The 24,722-nt window shown below is 36.6% G+C and overlaps 1 protein-coding gene across 2 annotated transcripts in view; it reads right to left on the reverse strand.

Annotated features, from left to right (window-relative positions):
• Positions 1-237: 237 nt before the first annotated feature.
• LOC309570427 (cytochrome b5 reductase 4-like) overlaps positions 238-24,722 on the reverse strand; it is a 32,825-nt gene continuing 8,340 nt past the window's right edge. Inside the window, exons 5-16 of one of the 2 annotated variants that reach the window (XM_082277239.1) lie at positions 22,572-22,613; positions 20,202-20,256; positions 18,780-18,837; positions 18,577-18,670; positions 17,985-18,017; positions 17,108-17,230; positions 8,341-8,481; positions 7,010-7,162; positions 6,243-6,393; positions 3,264-3,350; positions 1,728-1,892; positions 238-857 (exon numbers count right to left, since the gene is read on the reverse strand). In XM_082277239.1, the coding sequence (XP_082133365.1) occupies positions 803-857; positions 1,728-1,892; positions 3,264-3,350; positions 6,243-6,393; positions 7,010-7,162; positions 8,341-8,481; positions 17,108-17,230; positions 17,985-18,017; positions 18,577-18,670; positions 18,780-18,837; positions 20,202-20,256; positions 22,572-22,613 (1,157 nt within the window). In that variant the 3' untranslated portion in view covers positions 238-802. The remainder of the gene's footprint in view (positions 858-1,727; positions 1,893-3,263; positions 3,351-6,242; positions 6,394-7,009; positions 7,163-8,340; positions 8,482-17,107; positions 17,231-17,984; positions 18,018-18,576; positions 18,671-18,779; positions 18,838-20,201; positions 20,257-22,571; positions 22,614-24,722) is intronic. The other variant, XM_082277240.1, reaches the window with a different exon arrangement.

The raw sequence follows: 24,722 nt of genomic DNA on the forward strand, positions 1-24,722 counted from the left end.
ACTATTTTTAGGTATTTCTGTGGTCCTGACCCTGTTATATGTGCTGTTTTATCTTCAGATTGTGTCATAACAAGGGATGCCTGACATCAGTCATGTGATCATATGAGAAGTTTTGTGGGAGACCAAGACTCCATGGCTCTGTTTTGAGTTCTCAGCTGGAGTACTAAGCTTGTGGAAACCTTTCTTTATAACATTATTAACTAAAAATACAAAAAAAATTTGCAGAAATACATGAAGTAATGTAAAATCATTATTTTTTTTATTTGATATAAATTTTATATTTTACCAAAGGTACTTTTCCTCTTTGTTTACAAAGCCAAAAATGTATCTGGATCACTTGCACATCAAACAGAGACATCAGATGAAAAGGGAAATTTTTCAATGACCGATTACCTGAGTTACAGTGCAATATTTAATTTCAGACAGTATTGCTCTTAGGACTTTTTACAGTAAGAAATAATAAGCTTTATCAAGTCAAAACCTTAATCAGAGCTTGTTGTAAATTTAAGAATTCTCATGAACCAACAACATGAAACACCAGACATAATGTATACTATACTTTTTTGCTGCCTCTACAATAAATTAATACCCTGGATGATTTAAATATTAGCAAAAATATTTACAAAAAGAAGATAAAACACAGTATAAAACTTTTTTCAAAGATACATGTCTTCCAAGAAACAGTTTGGTACCAAGAGTGAAATTTCAAGTCTTACAAAATTGTTTCTCACTTATTTAAATTCATGAAGATAAATAAATAACATTGAATTATACAAACAAACATTGATATCCTCATATGGGTTTATGCAGTAAAAGTGTGTATCTCTTCTTGGGAGTATCCAAGATCCTTCAGATATCTGAAAGTCAGAAATCAAGTTGGTAATATTAATATTTGGAACTCGAAACCCACCACAGACACAGATGAAGCATAACTTTAGCACCACTTCCTTGTTTTTATTCAGACATGCACAATGAACTTTACCACTGCATTTAGAAAACAATCAATGCCCAGGAGCTCAGATATACTACATGAACTTTTTGGGTAATGAAAACCATTTCTAAAAATAAATACAGATATCTGAATTATTTCAGATTTCTCAAGAGGCAGTGTAATTATTGGTCAATACACCTTGACTTCAGTAGGAGTGCAGAAATGCAAATGATGTTATATTGGTTCAATATTTTTGAAGCTGGGCAAGAGAAATTTAGACAAGCTTTTATCTTTAAACATGCATATAAAATAAGAAAATATTAGGTACAGGCACAAATGCATTAAGTTTAAAAAATAATTAAGACAGATGTTTGTGATAGAACAACTACTTTGAACTTCTGTAACTTAATTTATCAAGCTAACACCAACAAAGAAAGCTTATTTCCTATTATTCCAACTTTTCTGTGACCATCAACTTAAAAGCAGCATTTAAAACCCTGGGAAAAAAAGTTAAAGAACTGTTTTTAGAAAGTTTTGGACAAGTTACTAGAACGCATGAAACTTACATATTGCTGATATTACTTAGCTACACATAAATATAAATATACATCTCAAGTATGGTGCAAGGTGGTTTTTTATAAACCTTTTTTTTTGTTTTAATTTTAAAAGTTTTCTTGTAAAGCTGACAACGTAAGGCCATTTTTGAAAGACTACCAAATCAGAAACACTACAGCTGATTAGGTGATCAAATTTTAGAAAATTTCTCACTTTCCAGTTCATCATTTAAAATACTCACTGTTCTCCTTGTTCTGTAAAAGGTGATGGACCACAGATGCAGATAAGCACTTTGGAGTCTTTTCTGCTTCTTTTCACCAACTCAGAGAGAAGAGATGAAGAAATCTTCCCCTGTTTACCTACCCAGTCTTTTGTTGGTTGTGAAAGAATGAATTGAACCTCAAACCTGGTAAGCAGAAGAATATTTCATAAATATTACCTCAGATTAGAAATCTGCTACACAAAATGCTAATGACCAAGACACTGATGTTTCCTATGATTACCTTCCTGCTCTGCTCAGCTCCCCACTGCAGTATCAGATCTCACAGATATTTAGTCATTCCTACTGATCAAGTCAGTCAAATCACCTCCAATATTGTGTATTTATTTAACCAAATCTTTCAATGTTAAAAATTCCAGCTTTCTATTTCACCTTACAAAAAAACCCCATCTGGGACCAATTATGATACTTAAGCACAGATTTTACTGCTCCATTATTCACTTACACAAATGTTGGTGTAGCTTGATATAAAAGTAGTGAGATAAGAATGCTTGGCCAAATTCATGAAAATGTCAGAACAATTTCAGTAATGAGAAAATACTACAGTTGGTTTCAAAAACTCACTAACAGAATAGTAACTGAGTAAAAACCAAGCACTTCTGTATCTGAGGCTCCTACTGAAAGAGAGAAAAGCCTTTTATTGTAAATTTGCACAGTGTCTAGACTACAAAGCTTTGAATGTGCCAGACAACACTAGGGTATGAAATAGTATTGATTTCTCACTTCAATGCTGTGAAGGAACAAGCGGTTTCTACTGCGGAAGAATTCAACTAAGAATTAACCATAAACAAAACATATTTTTATCACATAAAATCTGAGCAATCACAATATATCTAGTGATAACAGCACAGGAACTGAAATTAAAAGGTAATCTGATAATCCTGTGTCTCCTGATAGAACTATGGCCTGTTGAATTAAGTTGACATTACATATGCACTACTTGCATTTTAATCTGCAATTACATTGTAATTGAGGGCAAAATTCAACAATTATTAAGGAAAAAATTAAAGTAATGAGCCTAATTAAACTTTGAATTTCTACATAAACATTTTCATAACCAGTGACACCAAAAAGATTTTTGTAAGACTTCTCTAAATTTGGAATGTTGCTCCTGGGGTACATTATCCTCTCTCTCTTCTGTGCTCCTTTTTGCATATCTGTGCTTCCTATCGTTAAGGCAAAGGCAAACTTTCTTCTGCATCAAAAAGCTTCTGTTCTAAAAACCATCTCATGTAACATATCATCTCCAATAACCACCTACTAAACACTGTCAGATCAAATCCCTGGCTTCCCATGGCACCTACAGACCATAACAACATAGCTTCTGCTATGCATCTGCGACCAGTGGATCTCCTTGCACTCCCTCATTATATTGTTAGCTAAGAGCTTACAGAATCAGAATCTGCCCTGGTGCCAAAGCTGTACTGTTAATCTAAGCCCCAAGACTTGTTCTGTACACAGAGAGGTTACAAGTTGTTCTCCACAAGAATAAATTACCTTTCATCTTTAAGAGCTAACTGCTCTAGTTGGTTTCTCCAAAGTATGTCATCCTCAGTTTTGTTGAAGAAGATCAGCTTCACTGTCCTTAAAAAAAAAAAAAAAAAAAAAAAAAAACCAGTTAAAATTAATTGCAGATAGTTTCTGTTAAAGAATCAGAACTTAATGCATCATACAGATACCTTTTAATTACATTTTTTGTTTGCTTCCAGATGCATTATAAGTGAAAATGAGACACACAGAACAAGCTTTGGAAAACTTGCCTGCCATAGACAAAACAGCCCCAAATCAGCTATGCTACCTCTTTAAACACTAAAATCATCCCGTTCAGAAGCTAGAATGTGCCAGAATCTTTGCACGCTTCCCACAGGCCACTTCTCTGAAAACATGGAAAATAAAGCCAACTACACTAACCTAGTGCTCTCAATGGTGCCATGGTGCACCACAGCATTGAGTGTTATTCAGGTGGGGGAAATGTCAATAAAAAGTGCATAGGAAAGTCATGCATTTTGTTCACTGGGCACAAAAGTAGAAATTGGTTATCTGGAGACTAATGTTTTGAGACACCCTTACTAGTACTCCCAGGGGTAGACAAATATATCTGCTGCAGTTCTGCTCAGTACTTAGCACTATAAAGAAGAGAAAACTCCAAACTTGGAATGAACTGGTTGCAGTTTTGCTGGAAATAAGAGAGAGCACAGCAAAAATGAAGAAGTGGAAATTTAGATATGGTCCCCACCAGTAAAGAAAAGGTGATTGACAGAATGATGACTAAAATTTAGATAACAAATAAGAAGCTTCATCAGCCCTTTGGAAGGAAATAGAGTGATTCTAACATACTGGAAACTACTTCAAAGGATGTAGATATTAATAAACTAAAAAAACCTGGTATGAACGGTCTTATGAAAACTGTTCAGAAAGTGGAGTTAGAGACCCTCAAAGGACTTTAACAAAGAGGAAGAAAAGGAGACAGCAAGTTAAAAAATCACCTTCCAAACAAGAATGATGATGAAAGTGGGATACTATATTAAAAGTGAATATGAGAACAGAGTGGTAATCTAGGAATGAAAAGCTGGAGACAAAGCAAGATACAACTATCAAGGAGACTCAAGAATAGACTACAAGCATCCTATATTGAGAAGACCATTAGCCCCCTACCTAGTGTTTAGTGCCTTTGTGCTTCAGTATTCTTTTAAGAAATGCACCTACCTGACTGCAGTTATACACAACCAGTAAAAGGAGCAAAAAAACCCCATCTTAAAAAGCAAGCATAGAGGACCAATATTCTTTTATAGTTAATACTTTGGCCAAATACAATTTGGCCTGTAAGAGGAAACAAGGCTGAAGAAAGAACATCATGACTTGATGCACAAAAGAATAGCGCAGCTATGAAGAGAACAAATTGTTTTGCCCATTTACAATAGGCAACAAATAGACTTACAATATAGTAGGCAGACTTTGTCTAGACAGTAAGAACGAAAATCCAATTATCCAGGCTCATTACAGCAAATGCTGCCCAGGGAAGCTGAAGATTCTCCAGCATTCACAGTGCAGCCCCAGAGCTTCAGCAGCACTCACCCAGCACTCCAGAGAGGTTCCTTTGGCACCCTCAGGTGACAAGTCTGTCATTGTACAGGTTATTCTTCAGCTTTCTGCAATTTGTGTTTTAGCACGGGCAATCCAAGCTTATGCAACAGTTACTTTGCAAAGTAAGATAATTCTATGCAAATTATATTTATATTGTTCATATATACATATATATATAAAATATATATTGTATATATACATATACACACACATGTCATACAGATAAACATACATGTATTAAAGACACTTTGGTAGAGCAAATATAAGGCCAAGAAACTAAATTGCCTAGAACAGTCAGAAAAACAAAGGTTTAAAGTGTTTACGTATAAATAGAACCTGTCTCAGTTCAAGTCATTCAACCAGCCTCCACAGCAAGAAGGAAAAATTAATTTACTGTGACGAGTAAGGAAACAGATGCTGCTGCACCCTGAACTAACACTGAGTTCCCATAAGAAATTGTGCTGAAAAGAGCTAAAAATGTGCTCCCAAGCACTTTGTCAGATGATTGACTCATCCTTTGGATTCACAAAGCCAGTCAGCCACTTTTTATTTTCTACTGACAATACAGGACATTTTGGAAGAGCCGAACAGTACGGTCTCTCTCCTCACAGAACAGGATTATATGTAACTGCTGAAATAGAACAATATAGGTATAGTGGCCGGATTTAGGGTTTGTTTGGTTTTTTAAAGAAACAAACTTTTGCAGGACATGTCATCCTTTGTAGCTCTAGTATGTAGATTAGCGAACAATTAATCTCTCTCTGTTGTTTCAAAAGCAGAAGTACTCATTCTACAGTTCTGAAGGACAGAAAAACCCATTCCCTTGACCAAACACAAGTACTGCTTTCTTCTGTAGATTTTACAGAGTACAGAACGCATATGCAATACACATCTTTTCATGCACTTGAATATTTAACGCTGTACTTACATAAGTGACATACAAGTCTTTTGTGAAAACTGGAACTCATCTGGTAACAATGTGTTACTGGTGGGTAGCAGGTGAAAACCACAGGCTAACTATTTTAATGTATCAGAGAGAAGCTATAAGCAAACAGTTGCAGCCCTCCTCAGTCCAAAACCCGTTATCTATATTGTAACATTGCTATACTAAAAAAAGACACTCAAATGTGAAGCTAGTTAAAAAAAAAAACCTCCTCGAAGTTTCTACTCAGTGAGCTCATTTGCACCACAACTAAATTCCAAAATGCAAATCGGTCCATTACGTTGATGGTAGCCAGCAACCAAATACATGCAAGTTGCCTAAGCTTCTGACAGATTCTTCCCTAAAGCATGCCAGTTTTTGGTGTAAGTTCAAGAAAAATATTTTCATACCATTTTATTTGTTAATTGTTTTATTAACACTGAGGCTTGTGTGTAAAGAAGCCCACATACCTGAGACAGCTAACTTCAGTCAGAGCAAAATTCAGCAGCTTAACCATTGGTGTGAAGCCTGTGCCTCCTGCCAATAAAATGAGGTCTTCTGAAGTTTGAACTTGCGACTTCTTGAAGTTGCCTTCGGGATTGCTGACAAAAATATAGTCTCCTTTATTTAAAAAATAAAAAAATTAAAAGGTAAGCATTATTTGCTGAAAACAAGCTAATTAGCATTCTGATTTTTTAAAGGCCATTTCATATTGCCTTCATCTTTGTAATACCAGGGTTTCTTTCAGAAAGGTACTATACACTTCACATAAGGAACATTCTTGTTAAAAGAAGAGATGTATAATTAAAATGTTTTGTCTTGATGGATTTTACACAATATGAGTACACAAACATTTGCAAAGTCAGCATTAAAAATCTACCTCTGTATCTGAAATGGAAAAGGAAGTGCACCCTAAGTCCCATAAACCAGACCTCCTTTCTTTATGCAAAAGTACAAGAAGTTGTTCTCAGAGCATATGGCATCAAAGCCATCAACTATAATGCGTGACACAGTTCACAGACATCAGTCAGGAGAGCTGTCTGTAATGGGCAACTCCTAGTTACAGTGAGGACAAGCCTTTACATTCAGGGAATGGAGAATAAGGTTTAAAAGAAGTTTTAAGTCTTGGTGTATGGGTAGGTAAACAATAAGAACATCACAATACTCAGACAGTGAATCTTTGAAGATGGTGCAATTGCTGCAAAACCAAATACAAAACCCCTCAATGCATATTTACCAATTTGTAGGTGGTCAAGTGCCTGTGTGAACAGTCCACGGGAATAAATTTTAATCATTAAATATATATGCACACCATTATGGCGAGGTGGTTCTTGGAAATCCAGTGGCAAAAAAGGCAATACAGGTGTGTATGGTTTTACTACCTCTGTCCCTAGAAAGTAGACACAAAGATAGCTCAAATAACATGAGAAGTACTCTACATCCAGATACTACAAACAAATACCAAAATAAACAAAGAGTAAATAAATAACCTGTATATACCATAAAAATAACACCATCCCATGCTTTTGTGCAACTTACTATTTTCCACTGCATCAGTTTTTATTACAGAATTGGAAGCCTTCTACTTCCAACTAAAAACTTGAGTACATTATTTCCATGCTACTTAGTGATTCAGGATACAGGATGAGAAGATCTTCAGTCATCCCCAAAGAACATGAAAATCTAAACATTTTCATTGATTTTCAAGTACCACAGCTTGATTTATTCTAAATTTAAACAGCAGGTTTTTAGTACTGCACAATTATATTTTCTTGCAGTATCATTTCAAAAAGCTGTTGTATGATAAAAAGATCTCAAGAGCTGGACACTAGTAAAGAATGAGGCAGGGAGGAGGAGGAGGTCAAAACAATTCTTAATTAATGGATTTTTAAAAATTCTGCGAAGTCTCTACTATGTATAGTGCAATCCAAGTACAGTGACCAGTATAACTACTAATATGCAAATTTTAAGAAGTACCCTTTAAAATAATAAACTGGCTATTTCTTTGACCTTCCATTTTCTTGAGTTCACCTTTTACAAAATTTTGAATAGCACATTGAAGAAAAGCACATGTGCTTTTCTAAACACATTCCTCTCATAACCTCACGTTATCGTTAATATTGCGCAACTGGAGTGTAAAGCAGTGTTACCATGACTACTATAAATCCCTCAGAAGAAAAAAAAAAGAAGAAAAAATTGCAACAGTACCCTCCTCATTTCAAAAAAGCTGCAAACTAAAAGGAACTGACTAATGAAACATCACACACATACAGTAAGCTTCCCACACTTCAAAGATGAACAACACTGCTTTGGTAGAGAGAATGTTTTAAAGGGAGAGTTGAAGGTGGAGACAATAAGGTCACCAGTAAATGCCAGTCATCTCAGTACTTAGATTTTCATTAATATTAATCCAGTCAGTTCATAATTAAGCATCATTACTGTGATCCTGGAAGCAGAGACTTGCTAACAACAACCAGGGAATTAGCGGCCATGGACTTGGCATTCTCCCAACACTATGAAAAGGATTTATGTAAATATATCCATTACTACATTCTCAGTTTTTCTAACCTGCAATAATTTGTTTGAGGTAAACATGTTGTCCAGTGGGAACATGGAGATGTGTGCCCTTAGGCAACATTAGGCAGAAGAGTCTGGTGTCATGGGTAACTTCTGTCTTAGAAACCAACTTGCATTTTCTGTAGAACAGTCCTAAAAACATGATTTTACATGTTAGTTAAGTCCCAATCTGTCATTCTATTACTATATATCTTTCAATAAGAGAGAGAGAAATGCGTATATTTCACTATGTACTTATAAAAAGACAATAAATAAATGCTTATTGTATAATTGCTTATAATAATTTTTATAATTTTGGACTAAAGACTCAATTATAATCTTACTTTAAGAGCCTCTGAGTTATTGACTGGGAAGAAGTAGAAAAGTACCAAAAACTATCAGAACTCCGTGTACTGCATTGCACCTATACTGAGTTTGCCATACAAGCACAGCATGGGTACACACAGGCAGACTGAAACCAGCAAATGAAACATAAGCCAGCACAGCACCACACTCCTCAGACTATCCACACCCACCCAGTAGGCTGATGGAGGTCATTCTGCACCTCTGCTCTGTTCTTGTGAGAGCTCATCTGGGGTACCGTGTTCAGCTCTGGGGCCCCCCCCATAGGAAGGATATGGACCTACTGGAGCAAGTCCAGACAAGGGCCACAAAGATGATCAGAGGGCTAGAGCACCCCTCCTTATGAAGATACACTGAGAGAGTTGGAGTTTTACAGCCTGGAGAAAAGAAAGCTCCAGGGAGCTTATAGCAGCCTTCAATAAAGAAGATGACTGAAGAAGTTTTTCTTCCTCTACCTTTAGAAGAGCATTTTTCAGTTAGGCTTTTGTTTCAGCACTGCAGTATTTTAGGTCTAACCTGGAATATCAGTGTGATCACAGCACCACACTGCCTAAACAGGTTTGTAAGTCATGGGAACTTTCAGGGGCTATCAGGTACTGGAAGTTCAGCTCTGCAAAGAACTAAAAAAAAAAATAAAAGAAAGAAAAAAGAAAGAAAGAAAGCTAACAAGCAACAAAATCTGGGTTGCTTCGCTCCGATGAGGCCGAGCACGGGGCACCAACTGACACTGTGCCATGCCGTAAATCAAGTCCCTCCAGATGGGAGAGAATTTGCTGAAAGCCCTTGCAAGGAGTTTCAAAGATAAACCAAGACTTTTCCTTGAGTTTCAATGCTTCCAGATAGTTGTTTACTAACTCTTATCAGAAGAACAGAGCCGCTAGCATGACCCAGGTACAGCACAGAGCACAGAAAAGCAGGAATGAGGCCTCTCTATCAAGATTTACACAGCCTTTTAAAGATATTTTAACCAATAGTTACTAAAAACGTACATTATTTTCACTTTCCTACCAATTATTCAGTAACACGGGCAGGAACTGCGGAATTTTTTATCCAGTCATTCCAAACTACTTTTACTGCAGAAAATGGAGTAGTAGAAGAAGGAGAAGAAGGTCTAGACAACAACAACAATCCTCCATTTTGGTATTTTTTACTCCTATCTATTTACTACAAAGAGAAGCCCAAAACTTCTAAATTTTTCACCCTGTGACAATCTTACACAGTAGTCTATCACCTAATTCACACCACTGTATTTTCTAGTTCTTTTCTGACCATTGGTAATTTTTTCCAAGGTTTGAGGCTAAAACAGTATTGTTCAGGGGGGTAAGAACCCTTAAAAACAGGCAGAGAAATATTCTTGGCACTCTGGGTTCCTACACAGCATTATCTAAACTTCATACATCCAAAACAAGCCAAGTAAATTTTTTAAAAAGGCAGGGAGATGAAGCCACTTTCCTACAATAATCCCACTGTGTCATTTGCCAGTTTCAGTGAAGAATTTGTGAGCAGTTCCAGTGGATATTTTTATGTAAAGCCTCTCAAAATTTGACAGATTCATGTACAAGAATACTTGAACATGACATCCTTCTAACAACACTTTCTACATAGGAGCAATTTCAGTGAAGTAACATTTCCCCTTTCTTTCATGGCATTGAAAAATACTCATGTTGCTCACACAAATAGCTGAGCTACTCATGAAACAGGATGAGATGCAAAGGAAATTCCAACTAGGCATCACCATAAGGATGGTCTGGTCAAACACTGGGGCAGCTGCTCAGAGGGAGACTGTTCTTGGAGGTATTCAAACCTTGACTGAACAGCTTTGAGCAGGAAGTTAGATCAGATGACTTCCAGAGCTCCCCTTCAACTAAGTCAGTCTACAACTGTATTATTTGTTAAAGGTCTTAAGAGTTAGAAGTACAAGCACCTTTATCTTTTGTGTTTTGCCACTGCACCAGCAGATGCTTCTTCCTGACTTCGATCTCATGTTGATTCTCATTTGACAGGAATGGACTATCAGAAAATGTCTAATAAATGCTTATCACTTGTACATGGTCTTAATCCTGATGTGCGTCAAAAGTCTTTCTTGAGTCAACACAACTCTTCTTAAAATGAATCTTGCCTGAAGGAAGGCTTATGCAAGTTTCCAGTGAAGTGTCCATTAAATACAAATCAAAATGTAAAGGAAATTCTAGCATTGCTGCAGCTCAAGTGATCACTGCCATTGCTTCCTTACTCTTTCTTCCAACAGCATCAAAGAGAATCCCAAGTCAGTACACCTGATTGAACTTTACGCTTAGGGCTACAGCTCACAAACAGGTAACAATCCCTGGACTTTAAAAAAACACAAGAAAAGCTTTAGAGGGGCTCTGAACAAGACAGCCTGTCCAATCTCCTTGCCCAGTGATCCCCAAGAGCCATTTAAGGACCACGTTGAGTATTTCAGCAATTTCACCTAATGAATTATCCTTTTTCAAGGAACTTATCTGTACTACAGTTTCCTTATAACATTTTGCTCTTTCCAGATATCCTAGATTAAAAACACAGCTAAAGTACAAGACAGTACAAGACAGCTGGAGACCAGATAAAGAGTGCCTTCTGACAGTGCAGTCAATTGCTGCTTGAAGGAACAGACATTGCTATTAACATTCCCTTTTTCACTAAGGGCAGGGCCTGTCAATTCAACCATAACAGAAACAAAATAATTTTAAATAAAGGAAAGCTTTCAATAAACAGTATTTATCCACACATCGCTTGAAAGTTAAAGGTTTAAACAATATGTTCCAGCTCAGCCACGCTTCTTTCTAACTGAATTTATCTCCAAAGGTATAAATAAACTCTGCTGGAACAGTCAAGCATCTAAATACATTCAGTTATGCCTCGAAACATACATTCAGGTTACTAAATCTCAGCTGCATATGCAATTTGTGCATGGACTAAATTAGGATCAAATTTCTTACATACCACTACTGGTATATATACCAGAGTAGATTGCCATGGCAGTTTTCTGCTTACACTGGTTTTCTTAAATTATTCAAATAGCTACTAGTGAGTTATCCACTACAAATGCCTACAGAGACATAATGTAATGCTTCTGACATGGCATAAATCTTTCTTTATTAAGATTTTCTCACATCTTTCATCCAACATCCTACAAATCCCTTATTTTGAATGAACAAACATTTCAGATGAATCAAAAGAATGCCTAAAGCCCTGAAAAAATGAAAGTCAGTAATTCTATTTCATACCAATCTTGAAGTAAAGCAGAACATCAGCATCTCTCCAGCTAAATAAATATTATGAAAGTTTGTGGAAATTTGTTTTCTATCCTTCTTTTGAAAAACAATACACAATAAGATTGCAAAGTACAGTAGCCAAATAAATATGCCAAGATTGCTGTCAATTCTGCAGACTTAAGAACTGCTTAAAAGGATGCGTGAGGTTGGTAATATAACCCTTAACACTCATCAGCTAATACTCTTACAGATATTTGGGAGTGGAGAAAGAAGTTTAAAAACTGATTCATCCACTGAATCACTGTTCCCTGACAATTTTTTCACCTTTCCAACCTAATTCCAGCCTTTTCCACATAAATAACCTTTATCTCCCTTTTTCTTTTCAATTTGCCATACAGAACTTTTGTCTTGATTCATTCAATGTAACTTTTTAAAACAAGAGACCTTTCTAAGTGAACTTCTAGTTTAGACTGTAGTCTTTGCTACATTAACTAAAATTAGTTCATTATCAGTCATTCCAATAAAATCTGAAGCCACAAGCAAAAATGACTGTCAAAGCAGAAAACCCTTTCAACAAAAGGAGCCAGTCCTTAGTAGCAAGCTGAAGCCAAACAGTTGGTTCTGTCAACCCACGAAGACACGTTAACTGTCAGATGCCAAAGACCTACGATTTGCTACTATACAGAAGCAAAAGTTACTTTTCTCTCAATTTTGGATGACAATGCCAGTGTCCAGCAGCAAATCATAGTAGAGAAAGTCATTATTGAGGAGGTTAGGTTTGATTAAATGCTTTGCAGACATCAAGAGTCAGCACTGCAGCTCCTGATCTAGGAGAGGCAGCCATGCAGCCCCTCACTACCAAAGGCTTGCCACAAAATCCAATACAATCACGGGCTACACATCATTCTAAATTCAGCTTCCTCCCTTGCTGGAATCAAGAACTACAGCACTTCAATTCATAGGCATACAAATTCAGTTTTACTAACAAAATTCACTTTTACTATCATTATCTGCTGTACAGATAATGATACCTTTTGGAGAGTATCATCCTTCTGCGTACTGCGTGTTCTTCCTTGTCATGAAAGGGAGTCTAAGAATTTTTCCTTAATCATGTTTTTTGCTTTTCTTCACTGATAAAAATTTAGTCACAATTCTTATTTCTTAGTTACCAGTCATAATTCTAGTGACACTACAGTGGCAGTATTAGCCTGCTGGCTTTGGAAAAAGCCAAATTGCTCCACTACCCTTCTATCTCAGGTAGAGGAATTCCACCCCATTCCTAGCAAGCATTTGTCACCCAAACATGTCCATCAGCCAGCTGAAAGTTAATCCTTATTTTGTTCAGGTTACTTGGTTATGGAGCCTCAAGTACAATTGCTGCCAACATAATGGAGATTAGACCACACAGCTGAAGGAAGGTGGCTGCCTACCACTCCCAGCACCAGCCCAGTCTTAAGAGTTAAGACAACCATGAACCCTCACTGCTGACCATCAAATCATCAGTACCCTCAAATGCTTCCGTTAATTACTAGATTTCACAAGCTAGCTCACATTATCCAAATAGGCCAGCCATGCTCTCCCCAGACAGTCTCTCTCCCTTCCCAAGTAACATTCCCACTGAATCAATACCTTCTAAACTTTTCTGGGTTCCACAGCACCCTGTCACAGTGTAAGTCTCGCTGATATACAGTAAATGCTGCAGCAGCACTCTGCTCCCTTCTGGTACTTCCAACAAAAAAACCTCTATAATCTGCCACTAAATGTGGATGAAAACCACTGCACAAAACAATGAAATTGCACCCCATTTCAGCCCTCAGAGGCAACACCACCTTGTTTCTTTACTGAACACTCTAAACATCTGCCAATAGTTGCACAGTCTTTAAAAGAGCAGAACTTAATAATTAGGTTACTTTCCAAAACAGCAACCTGAGGAAAAGTTCAGAATCATTTTCAGAAGGAAGAAGCATTTTATTCTCCATGGGAAAAAATACACACATCCCCCCAGGTCATCCCTACTAGCATGTCATTTTTTAATTGCATCTGGCTACTGCTTTTATGTGCATTCCCCCTCATATCTCATATCTCATTTCCCAGGAAAAGCACTAACAAGAAAATAATGTTTTAATACCTATTTGAAAACCTACAGTCTATCACTGTGCCATATGATGCTTCGGTTGGCTGGGAGGGGTCAGGTTTTGGGGGTTTGGTTTGGCTTTTTTGTTTTAATGAGAAAGCTCTATCTGACTTTTTATACTGCATATACACTTACAGGATGCCAGCACTATGACCATAAGCTTTTGTTTACACTTTTAATGACCAGTTTCATAATAGCTACCTAAAAGTAACGTTACCAACTCCCCTACACTGACAATCTAATTATACTGAATTGTGTTTTCTATGCAATACTGTGGGTTATAAATAATTATTTCTCCAGAAAACTAAGCACTTAATCCTTCTTAAGGAGTAGAAGCAGTATTGAATATTCTTCTGAATCTCCTGACCATCCTAAAACACAGTGCAGTTAACTGAAATTGCAATACTTTTCTTTTTTTTTAATCCTCTTCAACAAAATTCAACAATTCTGTTCATTCCTTCCAATTAACTAAAATACACTGGCCAAAATTTTAGTATAAACTCAGAAGGAATTTGAGAGTACATAGGTAATTTATGTGGGAGTACGACTTTCCCAGCCTATGGAAATAGAACGAGGGGCTTATTTAATTGTTTCTTCATATCACAAAGCTATCAAAGGCTTCCAGTACCTTCTCTGGATTATGTCACTGGCCCTGAAGAAGACCTTTATCACTTTTTTTGCAGAATTTCAACATCTGCTTTGAAACTAAAGATTAAATAACCTTTAAGTATAGATGCTTCTGCACATATGGTGGACACACATCCCTCCTTTATGAACTCATTCATGAATGCTGTCATATGAACAAGTAATAAAGAAATAAAATAAAATAAACTTTTCAAGTATCAATCCTGACTGGTTTTCAGCCCTTCCTCCTGTGCTCTGAATACAACTGAAGTGTTTTAACTGGTCAATACACACAAAAATACTAAAAAACTCAAAGACAAGAAAAACTCAATGAATTTAAACATCAGTGTTCCCATAAGCACTTACTACTCACAGCCTTGCCACCAAAGTGGAATTGTGTAATCATTTCAGGTAAAATGATTACTTTTATTAGAAAGCATAAATTACCAAAAGAATATTAATATACAAAAGTTGAATAAAATAAATAAAAAATGTGTACCAAGATAACACAGCTACTTTCTATTCTGTTCCCAAATTTTCAGAAGTGAAAATTATTAGTTACACTGTCTTCACACAAGACTCTCATAATCCTTAGAACTAAAAGGTAAAGCTGAGAGTAAGGAGACGAATATTCAAGTGAAAAAAATCAGAATATTTCGGGCAACATATCCATGCTACCGTGTATTGACTGCTGCATAGAAATACCAGATATAAAACTATAAAACAGCTTTTTAAATTTTTTTTTTAGCTATTAATTATTATTTCTTTGTTCACACTGCACAAGTTGGAGTTTCTTTACCCATAACATTATTTTGCTCCCACAGAAGTGAAAACAAAAAAGAAAATTCTGCAATTTAGAATAAGGGAGCACAGTTCTAAGCAGAAAAGGAAAATGGCTACTTGAAACTAAACCAGGTGGATAGAAGCCTCCAACAAGTAGATTTTACGGCTGAGCTGAAAGCAAAGGTTCAAATGAAGGAAAGACACGGAGGCCTGAGCATTCTTCTTCTATAAACACTCTTACATGCTCAATTTTAAATTTAGAGATTTTAAAATTAAAAAGCTGAAGAACAGGAGTTTCTGGAGTAGGAAGTAAAAAGCTACAGATATCAATTTATTTGCTAGATTACTAATGCTCAATATGTCTTTTGTCAATTGCATCTAACTATCCCCAGCTTCCCTCATTGTAATGGATCTGTAAAGCCACTATATTCTATATCTCTTATTCTTTCAGATTATCTTCTCTTTCTGTTTTCTATAATCACAAAAAGCAAAAAGGAGGCAGAAAATGAGCAATGGACAGTGGACAACACATTAGATCAGGCTGCAACCCCTTAGATACAGAGGTTATACTGAAAAATCTAATATTAAAGTGGATGACTCAACAGTTTCTGAAACTCTTATAAGGAAAATGACATTCTACATAAACTAAAGGTAGCTAGAGAGATGTGCTTTTATGCAGTCTTCCTTTTTGTAGCACAGTAATCTCTCAACTTTAAAGGTCCACATAGCATAACTGAGGGCCAGTAAGAGGTGTACAAGATGGTGAGCAACATTTAATTAGCTCATAAAAACGTACAGCTTTGTTTTCACACATAATAACGCAGACTACAATCCAACAGTCAATTTCTGAGCATTATTAGACAGAGGACCAAGAGGGCTTTTGAGAAACTAGGTGACGGTAATAACATCAGGAGTGTGGTTATAGTACACACTGTAATTTTGCAGAAAATTTTAGTTTAGCTGACAAAAACCCAAACCCACACTGATCACTGTAATATTCTTTGATGCTGCATCAAGTTCATACTGTTCTGTTAGCGCAAAGTGAATCCATATATAACATTTACTGCTCCTTGCAGACACTTATTCAGAGCTTATTCAGAGCTGGCTTTAATACCTACACATGATTTGAAGTCCCTTATTTAATCTGAGCTCAAGTTACAATGATGCAGTGTACTGGAACAACCTTACAGCATTGACAGATGTTACTGTATCTGTAGTAACAACTGGAAGTGAAGGTTTCTGACCCTTCACTCCAGTTACTCCCATAGTGATTGACACATGTCCATGCACTCTCTCCTCAGGGTCAACTGTGGTTTTCATATGGACAGAGAGGTCATTAAGCACACAGGTAACCATGAGATGCAACAACACTAAGGCAGTGTTCACCTTCCAATATTAGGTTCACCTTCAACTCCACTGTGGAACAAAACAAACCAAGAAACCAAAGAAAAGCAAAAAAACCACCTCTAAGTCAAATCCTTTAATGGAAAATTCCTGAGTAGCTTCCAACAAGATCAGACAACAATTGTGAAAGAAATGAAGGTACAACAACAGAAAAAGAAAAGCCTGCAAAAAACCAAATATTACTAACAAGCTCCAAGAAGTCCTAAAACAGCTGGTAGCTGGCCATGAAATTGCTTACCTCTGTCTGTGCGTTTGACAAAGGTATTATGACCTTCCCGGGGCTGTCCCAGCATTTTCCAATGAATGTTATCCTTTTTACTTAAGATAATCTCTACTTTCCCTACTTTTTCAGCAATATTTACTAAAAGAGAAAAGATTTCATATTGTTACTTTTAGTTACACTTTGTACAAAAAAATATTTCACATGTCAAGTATAATGAAATTCAGAACAATTACTCATTTCTCAAGACACATGTAATTAATTCCTTAAATTAGAATATCAAATTAAAGGTACTTCCAGCTACCTTTCTATAATGTTATAGAGTGCAGTTAAAACAAGCACTAACTGGATATGCATAATTAATACATGTTATTTGTTAAACAGATTGTGGAACCAGGACAGCTTCACAGACCATCTGGTCAAGAAAAATGCCCAAAAACCCGGAGTCATCATGTACTAGAAATTTGTAGTTACCACTACTTACTACTTTCTTTTTATGGCCATTTGAATCAACAATGAAATCCAAGAAAATCCCAGTCTAAGCAAAGAACAGTTTACAAATACACAACAGAACTAACTTCTAGCTTTTAACATTTAGTCATACTAAGAGGGATCAGAGCACTATAAACTTATTACTTTCACAGGCCCAAATGGCACAATTAAAGAAAAAATATTTAATGTTATGGCTTGGTTTGATTGACTGTGTCAGGACCTGGTGGCAAGTAAAACTGTAAAGTATCTGATGAGTCAGAAAAATAAATTGAAATTCCACATTCTGACATCAGAATCATAGAATATTGTGAGTTGGAAGGGACCCACAAGGATCATGGAAGTTCAGCTCCTGACTGGACTATCCTAGAAGAGATACACAAGTGCTGCAAGAGACAGAAATTACCAGCCACATCTTCTGAAACTGCATGATCCAAGTCTGAAATAAATACAAACAAACTCTGTGTTAAGCAATAACAAAATTCTATTCCAGCCATCCTATATACATAAAGTATAGTCTAGGAATACTGAGTGAACTAATAACCATAAAAAGCTATGCATGTTTACCTGGCCTTGAAATTTTACTCATGACTTCTACAAGCCTCATGCACAAAGGCATTATTTTTCCCATTACTTTTAACAATGGCTCATGTAAAGCTACCGATCTGCATTTATGTAAATTACTGTGCCAGCCCTTGGGAATGAGGGCATTTTAGTAATCATAAAATACACATTTGAAGAAAAATTTTACACAAGTTTAAAATCAATTTCTTACTGCACTTTAGTCCGCATGTAAGAAATTTAGTACATACTAAACAAATGAAGATGTGAGTTGATAAACAACACAATTCCTTTACATCAAGGTGCTTTAACAATCTCTGATGAAAGAGAAATAAAATATTAATTGGTACATGTAAAATGCTTATGGTCTGATGAGCGGGTTTTAATAAAATAGAATGAAAATTCAGTATTTTCAACTGCAAAATTACAGTACCTACCAACTTCTACAAGATATGATTGGTCATCGATGATGATCTCTCCCCTTAATCGTTTGTCTTGACAGTCAACTATCACCAACTCTGCATTCATATCCTTTCATAGTCAAGGGGAGAAAAAACCAACAGTTTTTGTAAAATTCTCCCAGAATTCAAGCTAGATCACAACTGGATCTTGTAATTCTTCCTTCACAAAATATACTTACCTTCTGCTTAGTATATATGACAATTGTGACCAAACTATCTGTTTGGAACCAGTCATAACTGTAAAACAAAAAATACAATAAAGAAAAAAATATATACTTTCTTTGGGCATATAAAAACATATTTAACCCCAAGCCTTCCAGCAGAGCTTCTTTAACGAATTTACAAGCCAAACATATTACTTACTACTTTTGAAGACTAAGTCCAAAGTCAGTAATTTTGAAAAAACTACTAAAATAACTATCTAATTATGCATCCTGATAGTCAGTATATTGTAGTTAAAATTGTATGGCATTAGTTTTACTTAAAAAGCACATGCATTCTCTTTGTAGTATATGAACCTTGCTTACGAGATGATAAAAATCTTGAGTCCAGACAAAAGCACTAAATAGGCAACATTTCATCCAAGAGTTAAAGATTTGGTGCACATACCACAGAACCACAGTTCCCTTCAAATCCACAGATAAGTTTTTGCATTCATTCCTATGTTCCCAAGTCCAAACCTTGTAATAAATCCAGGGTAAGATAGAAAAAAAGAAAGCCTTCAAATGCTAATTATTTATATGGCCTTACACTTGCCAGGAAGTAACTTCCATCTACTGTTTAGACTCCTGGACCAGAAAAACAGGCCAGAGAGGGAGGAGAGGGAGGAGCAAACCCTCCTGACAGCCAACACATTTTAGGCTGCACACCTTCCAGTCACAGGCCAGAATATGCCTGACACACATGGGAAGAAAGGCAGCAAGGTTTGTAGAGCACTTCAGCACTTCATTCCAGTTGTTTACAAGCCACAATATTTTATGACTGCATGTAACTAGCCCAGAGATCACACACTTACAAGGGATTTTGATGCCAAGTGAGAAACTGCACCTTGAGGACCAAAGGCATCATGGAATAAAATGACACCTCAGTGACAACAGCAGGCATATCACAGTGAGCTTTTAGGGCCTGCTTTGTTTTACATGTTGTAGAAACTTGAATGCAGCTATCACATGTTAGTATATTCCAGCCTGAAATGAAGCACTTTTTGAATGGCAACTGAATGGCAATTCAGATGTTTATGGACAAATTAGTTTAAGTCAAGAAAGTAGTCAGTCCAGTTGGAATCACTTTCCATGAGTTTTCTCAAGAAGCAAAGCTGAGGAGCCTGCAAATATAAGCCATACATTTGTATACAGTGCAAAGCAGCTCAAGTGTTAGGAATCAACAGAACAAGCAAAGAACCATCATCTGCCCATATAACCTTTGGCAAGTTCTTTAAACCTGAATCTCACATTTTCTACTTACACAAGGATAGTAATGACAAATACTCATGTAACTGAAACTTCAAGAGCTAACCATGGAAGCAGTTGCCTGCATTTACTAAGAATTGCACAGAATTCTTAAATAGAATGTTCAACAGATAATAACAGACAAAGGCTTACCTCGGACCTAAATCTTTAGCAGAAGAAGCCAGTACTTTCTTCTCAGGAAGCACACCTGGAAAGAGCAGAGAGTCATTAAAATATTTTCTGGGATGCTTGCTTAATATAAATAATACTCAGGTATGTTTGGTGTTTGTGGTTTTGGTTTTTTTTAATTGAATGTTCTAAGTTTCTGCCAACAATATTTAGTGACCTTATTTCCACAGGTAGCCAGACTATGTACTTTTTATATTTATTTTTTATTCAGCATTTTTCCCTGGAGAGCAGGGTCCTAAGAACATGGAGCCCTACTTCAGAACTTAAGAGTTCCATACACCACAGTACCTATGTTGTTCTCAGTTTCATCTGTTACTAGCTTGTGTTTCTACATTTTGTGATAGTGAAGCACAAAAAGACAAAAACATTTTCTGAACTACTTTCCTTTAACAGAACTATTTGTTTCTACAATTCAGATTAATAAATTCAATTTGAGATGTCTGATCTAACCTAATTCACAAGTAAAATTTCATGTCAGCATGTAAGCAAAGGTATCAGCCCTAAGCTTTCTACACAGCACTTTGCTAGGAATTTCCACAGAATTCAGATACTTTAAGTATTTAACTACATGAAACAGTCTGAAACAGCCTTTGCTGGGAAGCAACAGTTGGTCAGTCTTTCAAAATGTCAATTGTACTAACCTCTGGCATAAAAGAAACTGAACGTATTTGGCAAAATCTCAAGCACAGAGACAGATAAACAACTGCAATCCTGCATCAATTTTAACACCAAGAAGCTAAACAGAATGATGATGGAGGAAGTTGCAGACTGAACAGCTGGTAAGTGCTGGTTTCAAGCCCATTCAAAGTTAAGCCTTGCAAACCTGAAATGGCTAGGCATAAAATAATTAGCACATGAATTCTCAGTTACCCAGATTATTATCTTCTAAATGCCAGTAAGTTTTGTAGTATGACTACAAGCTTAAACACCATAACTGAGTGGCTCCACGATGTGGGAAGTAGATGAAAACAAAGAGAACCACCCTGGTCTAATCCAATCCGTCAAAACTATTTGATCACCCAGATCAGGGAATTAATCCAAAGCAATTAAAACTCAGTCGAATTACTTATTCTTTGATCCTTAATTACTCCTAAGTACACACCATCTGCAGCTGCCAAGGAAGCTAAATGGCAGAGCAGTCAGATCATTGCAAAAGAAAACCAATCACCTAATAAAAGCCTTCTCAAAAGCTAAGCCTTTCTTGAGGACACACATCATATGATTTACTTGGCCTCCACAGATAACAGGAATCCATGGTCATACACACTTCTATTTGCTTTTGCAAGTCAAGAGAAATATATGAACAGCCACAATAAAATAGAACATTCTGGCAAACCAAGTGATTCACGAATTATTTTGAAATACTGTAAGAGGCTACATGAAAACAATGATTCATGCTGCAATAAAAAGACAATGATTCAGGTGATCAGTGAACCAATTAAGCAAAGTGCTCTAGTAGTCATGGTGATCATAAATAAAGAAAAGCTGGGGGTGAAGCCAAAGGCTGATGGCAGACATGAAATGAAGAGTTTAAGGTGACCAGATGAACAGCAGAATTACAACCCTGCGTGTCACGGGACTGCTTTGCACAATCCCACGGGACAGCAAGGCTAGCGATAAATATTCTTACATTATCCTCATAGCCACATTGGAAAGAGCTGGGTTTGACAGGTGGATTGCAACACCGAGAGAAAATGAGTAGAACTGCCAGTCACAAAAGGTGTGATCAGCACACAAAGTTCAACTGGAGGCTAGTTACTGTTGGCACTCCCAGGGGAAAAGTCAATGCTCATACTGTTTCACACAGTCACTAGCAAAAATATAGGGCACACACTCTTCCAGTCAGAGCAATAACAAATCATGCAAACAGGCAAAACATTAAAGGTTAAGGTTATTAAGGGATGGAGAGAGACTGAAGAAATGGGCTGACAAAAACTTCATGAAGCTTAGAAGAAAATAAAAAATTTTCACTTTGAAAGAAAAAGAAAAAAAAAAAAAAAAAAAAAAGATCCAGCCAAACAAGTGTAAGACCTGACTGGATAGAAAAGACTTGGGCAGAAAATCTTCCAGGCATGTCACAGACAAGCTGACCTTCTTTGTCCATCCCACACCTCCCACATCTATACTATTCTACTGCAGTCTTACAATACTTTCAAACACAGAATTCACAATACTTGGTTAGGGTTTTGCCTTCTGAAATTTCTTACAGATCACTACTGCCTCAGCACTGGATTTGAATGCAAATAGAGAGAAGTTTAGGTAAATACTGCTCATTCAGTGATATTCACATAAGTTTGAGATCGACTCCCCACTTCACTCCAAGTGAAAACTTACCATTAAGCTGTTTCTTGTCTTCAGACACAGCAGAAGAAATCTCTGCAAGCGTTAAGAAAAAACAAGGACAACAGTTAAGAAGTTACAGTATTTGCCCACATCATGCTAAATTAGGCAAAGTAAGGATCTCCCAATAAACCTTCCAAAAGGCTTAACGGAATGACCAGGATGTTTCAGACATCAAGAAGCAATAAATAAATGCAGCACTGTTTACCATTCCAAAAGATTATGTCTAATTAAAAACTGGTACATTACAAGTAGGTACATTACTAAAGAATAGGAAATGCAAGAACTCTAACACTTAAAAAAAAAAAAAATCACAGATTATCTTGTGCAATTATAAACTTCATAGCTAAGAAGCTCACTGAATCTGTTAAGAATACCAATGGCACTTGTCTCACGACATCACATCACATAGTGGACTGCAAATCTGACCAACCCAATCCTTAGAAATCTAAACCCAATCCTTGGCAGGAACACAGGAAAAAGAAAATATTTCTATAAGTCCCCTCCACCAAATGATTTTATTTTCAAGTTATTATCTGAGTTTTGCATTTATTCTACAGTACTCTACAACTATTCCAAACCAACCAACTCTAGCAGAAAAAAAATAAAAAAAGAAAGACCAAGCAAGTGAATTACACAGTGTCAATTCATTTATAAGGTGCTCAACTCGATGGGAAAGGCACTGCACCTCTCAGCCACACGTCCTTCTGTTCACAGTAAATCTGTGGAGAAACTAGTCCTCTGGTTATACCTTGGCCCCTTTCTGCCCTTCTCTACATTGCACATCTCTGAGTGTCCCAATATGAAAGGCCCAATTTATATTCTCTCTTATGGGAGCCAAGTTCGGGTGGGAGAAACAAATCTCTTCTTTCTGCTCCCTTTTATTAAAACCAAAACAGAAATGTTTCGTCCCTTTTCTTCCATATCCTTCCCAGTGTCCTGCATCACACCACCCAGGGTTAGAGGAAAAATGCTAGAGAGATGTTAAGGAAGGCTCCTAGAGCAAAGCACCAACCACACAATATTCCAAAATTACTTGAGAGCTCTTCAAGAACAACCTTCATCAGAGGCTTTCATATTGTACCATTGTATGGTAAAAAGAAAATACTCCACATATTTTTGGTTGAGACAACACTTGTCTGAATATTCTGCTATACACCACTTTATGGTTTCTGCCAGGATGGGCAAGTGCTCACAGAAACTTCTTTCTAATCAGAGGTAATTTTCTGTATTTAGAAGTCTGCTCTCGTTTCACCACATTTTAACACACTGCACAGAAATCAGCACTGCAATTTTAAGGATCACACAAGACACATCAAAGGCAGAGCCCGATCTCTCTTCCTTGGATGACATCTGAGCTCTCAGTCTAATCTAGCTGAATTAACAATAATACAGCATGCATTCTGACTCCCAAGCAACCACTGAAGTAGCATAGGGACATACACTAACATGTCCGTGGAAACATCAGCAGTATTAAAGTATTTCAGACAACTGTGATAATGTTTACAGCTGAGCACCCTGAAGGGACAGCAAGCAGTTTAATGCTGTACAGGTTTGATGAGGGAGATTCTGAAATCATCTCTTACATACCTGGTACTGCACTGGCCTTCTCAGCAAGTACAAACACTACGTGTTTCAGTGCAAAGACCCACTGTAACACTACAGAAGGGACACTTCAGAATTTCCTATTAGTCACTACCAAAGCATGAAGCAGTATTCCCAAAATACAAGTTGACAAAACATTAAGTATCACCAGCATTTTCAAAAGACTCTTCTTTCTTAAAAAAAAAAAGATCTAGAGTGTGTAAGGACAAACTTCAGCTTCCTTAAGCAGTTCAGTAAGCAAACCATTGTACTATCTCCCAAAAAATCACCAGAATACAGGAAAAAAACCCTAAGCTAAACAACCACAAATCTTCCAGCAATGCCCCAACAAAAAAAATCTGCCATCCTTGCTCTGTACTGAGATTGCACCAAACAGCAAGTACCAATGTTTCTCCTACTACTTAATACTCACTCTCTGTCACAAAAAGAAAGCAATGTAATCCATAATTTCAAGTCTTGTCTTCCCTCTACACTTAAGGGGCCATTTAATCCTCTGTTCAAAAACATGCACCTTAAGGTAGTAATTTATTCTTCTATTTT

Source organism: Coloeus monedula (genome assembly GCF_965178545.1).
Source record: "Coloeus monedula genome assembly, chromosome: 2".
Lineage (NCBI taxonomy): Eukaryota > Metazoa > Chordata > Aves > Passeriformes > Corvidae > Coloeus > Coloeus monedula.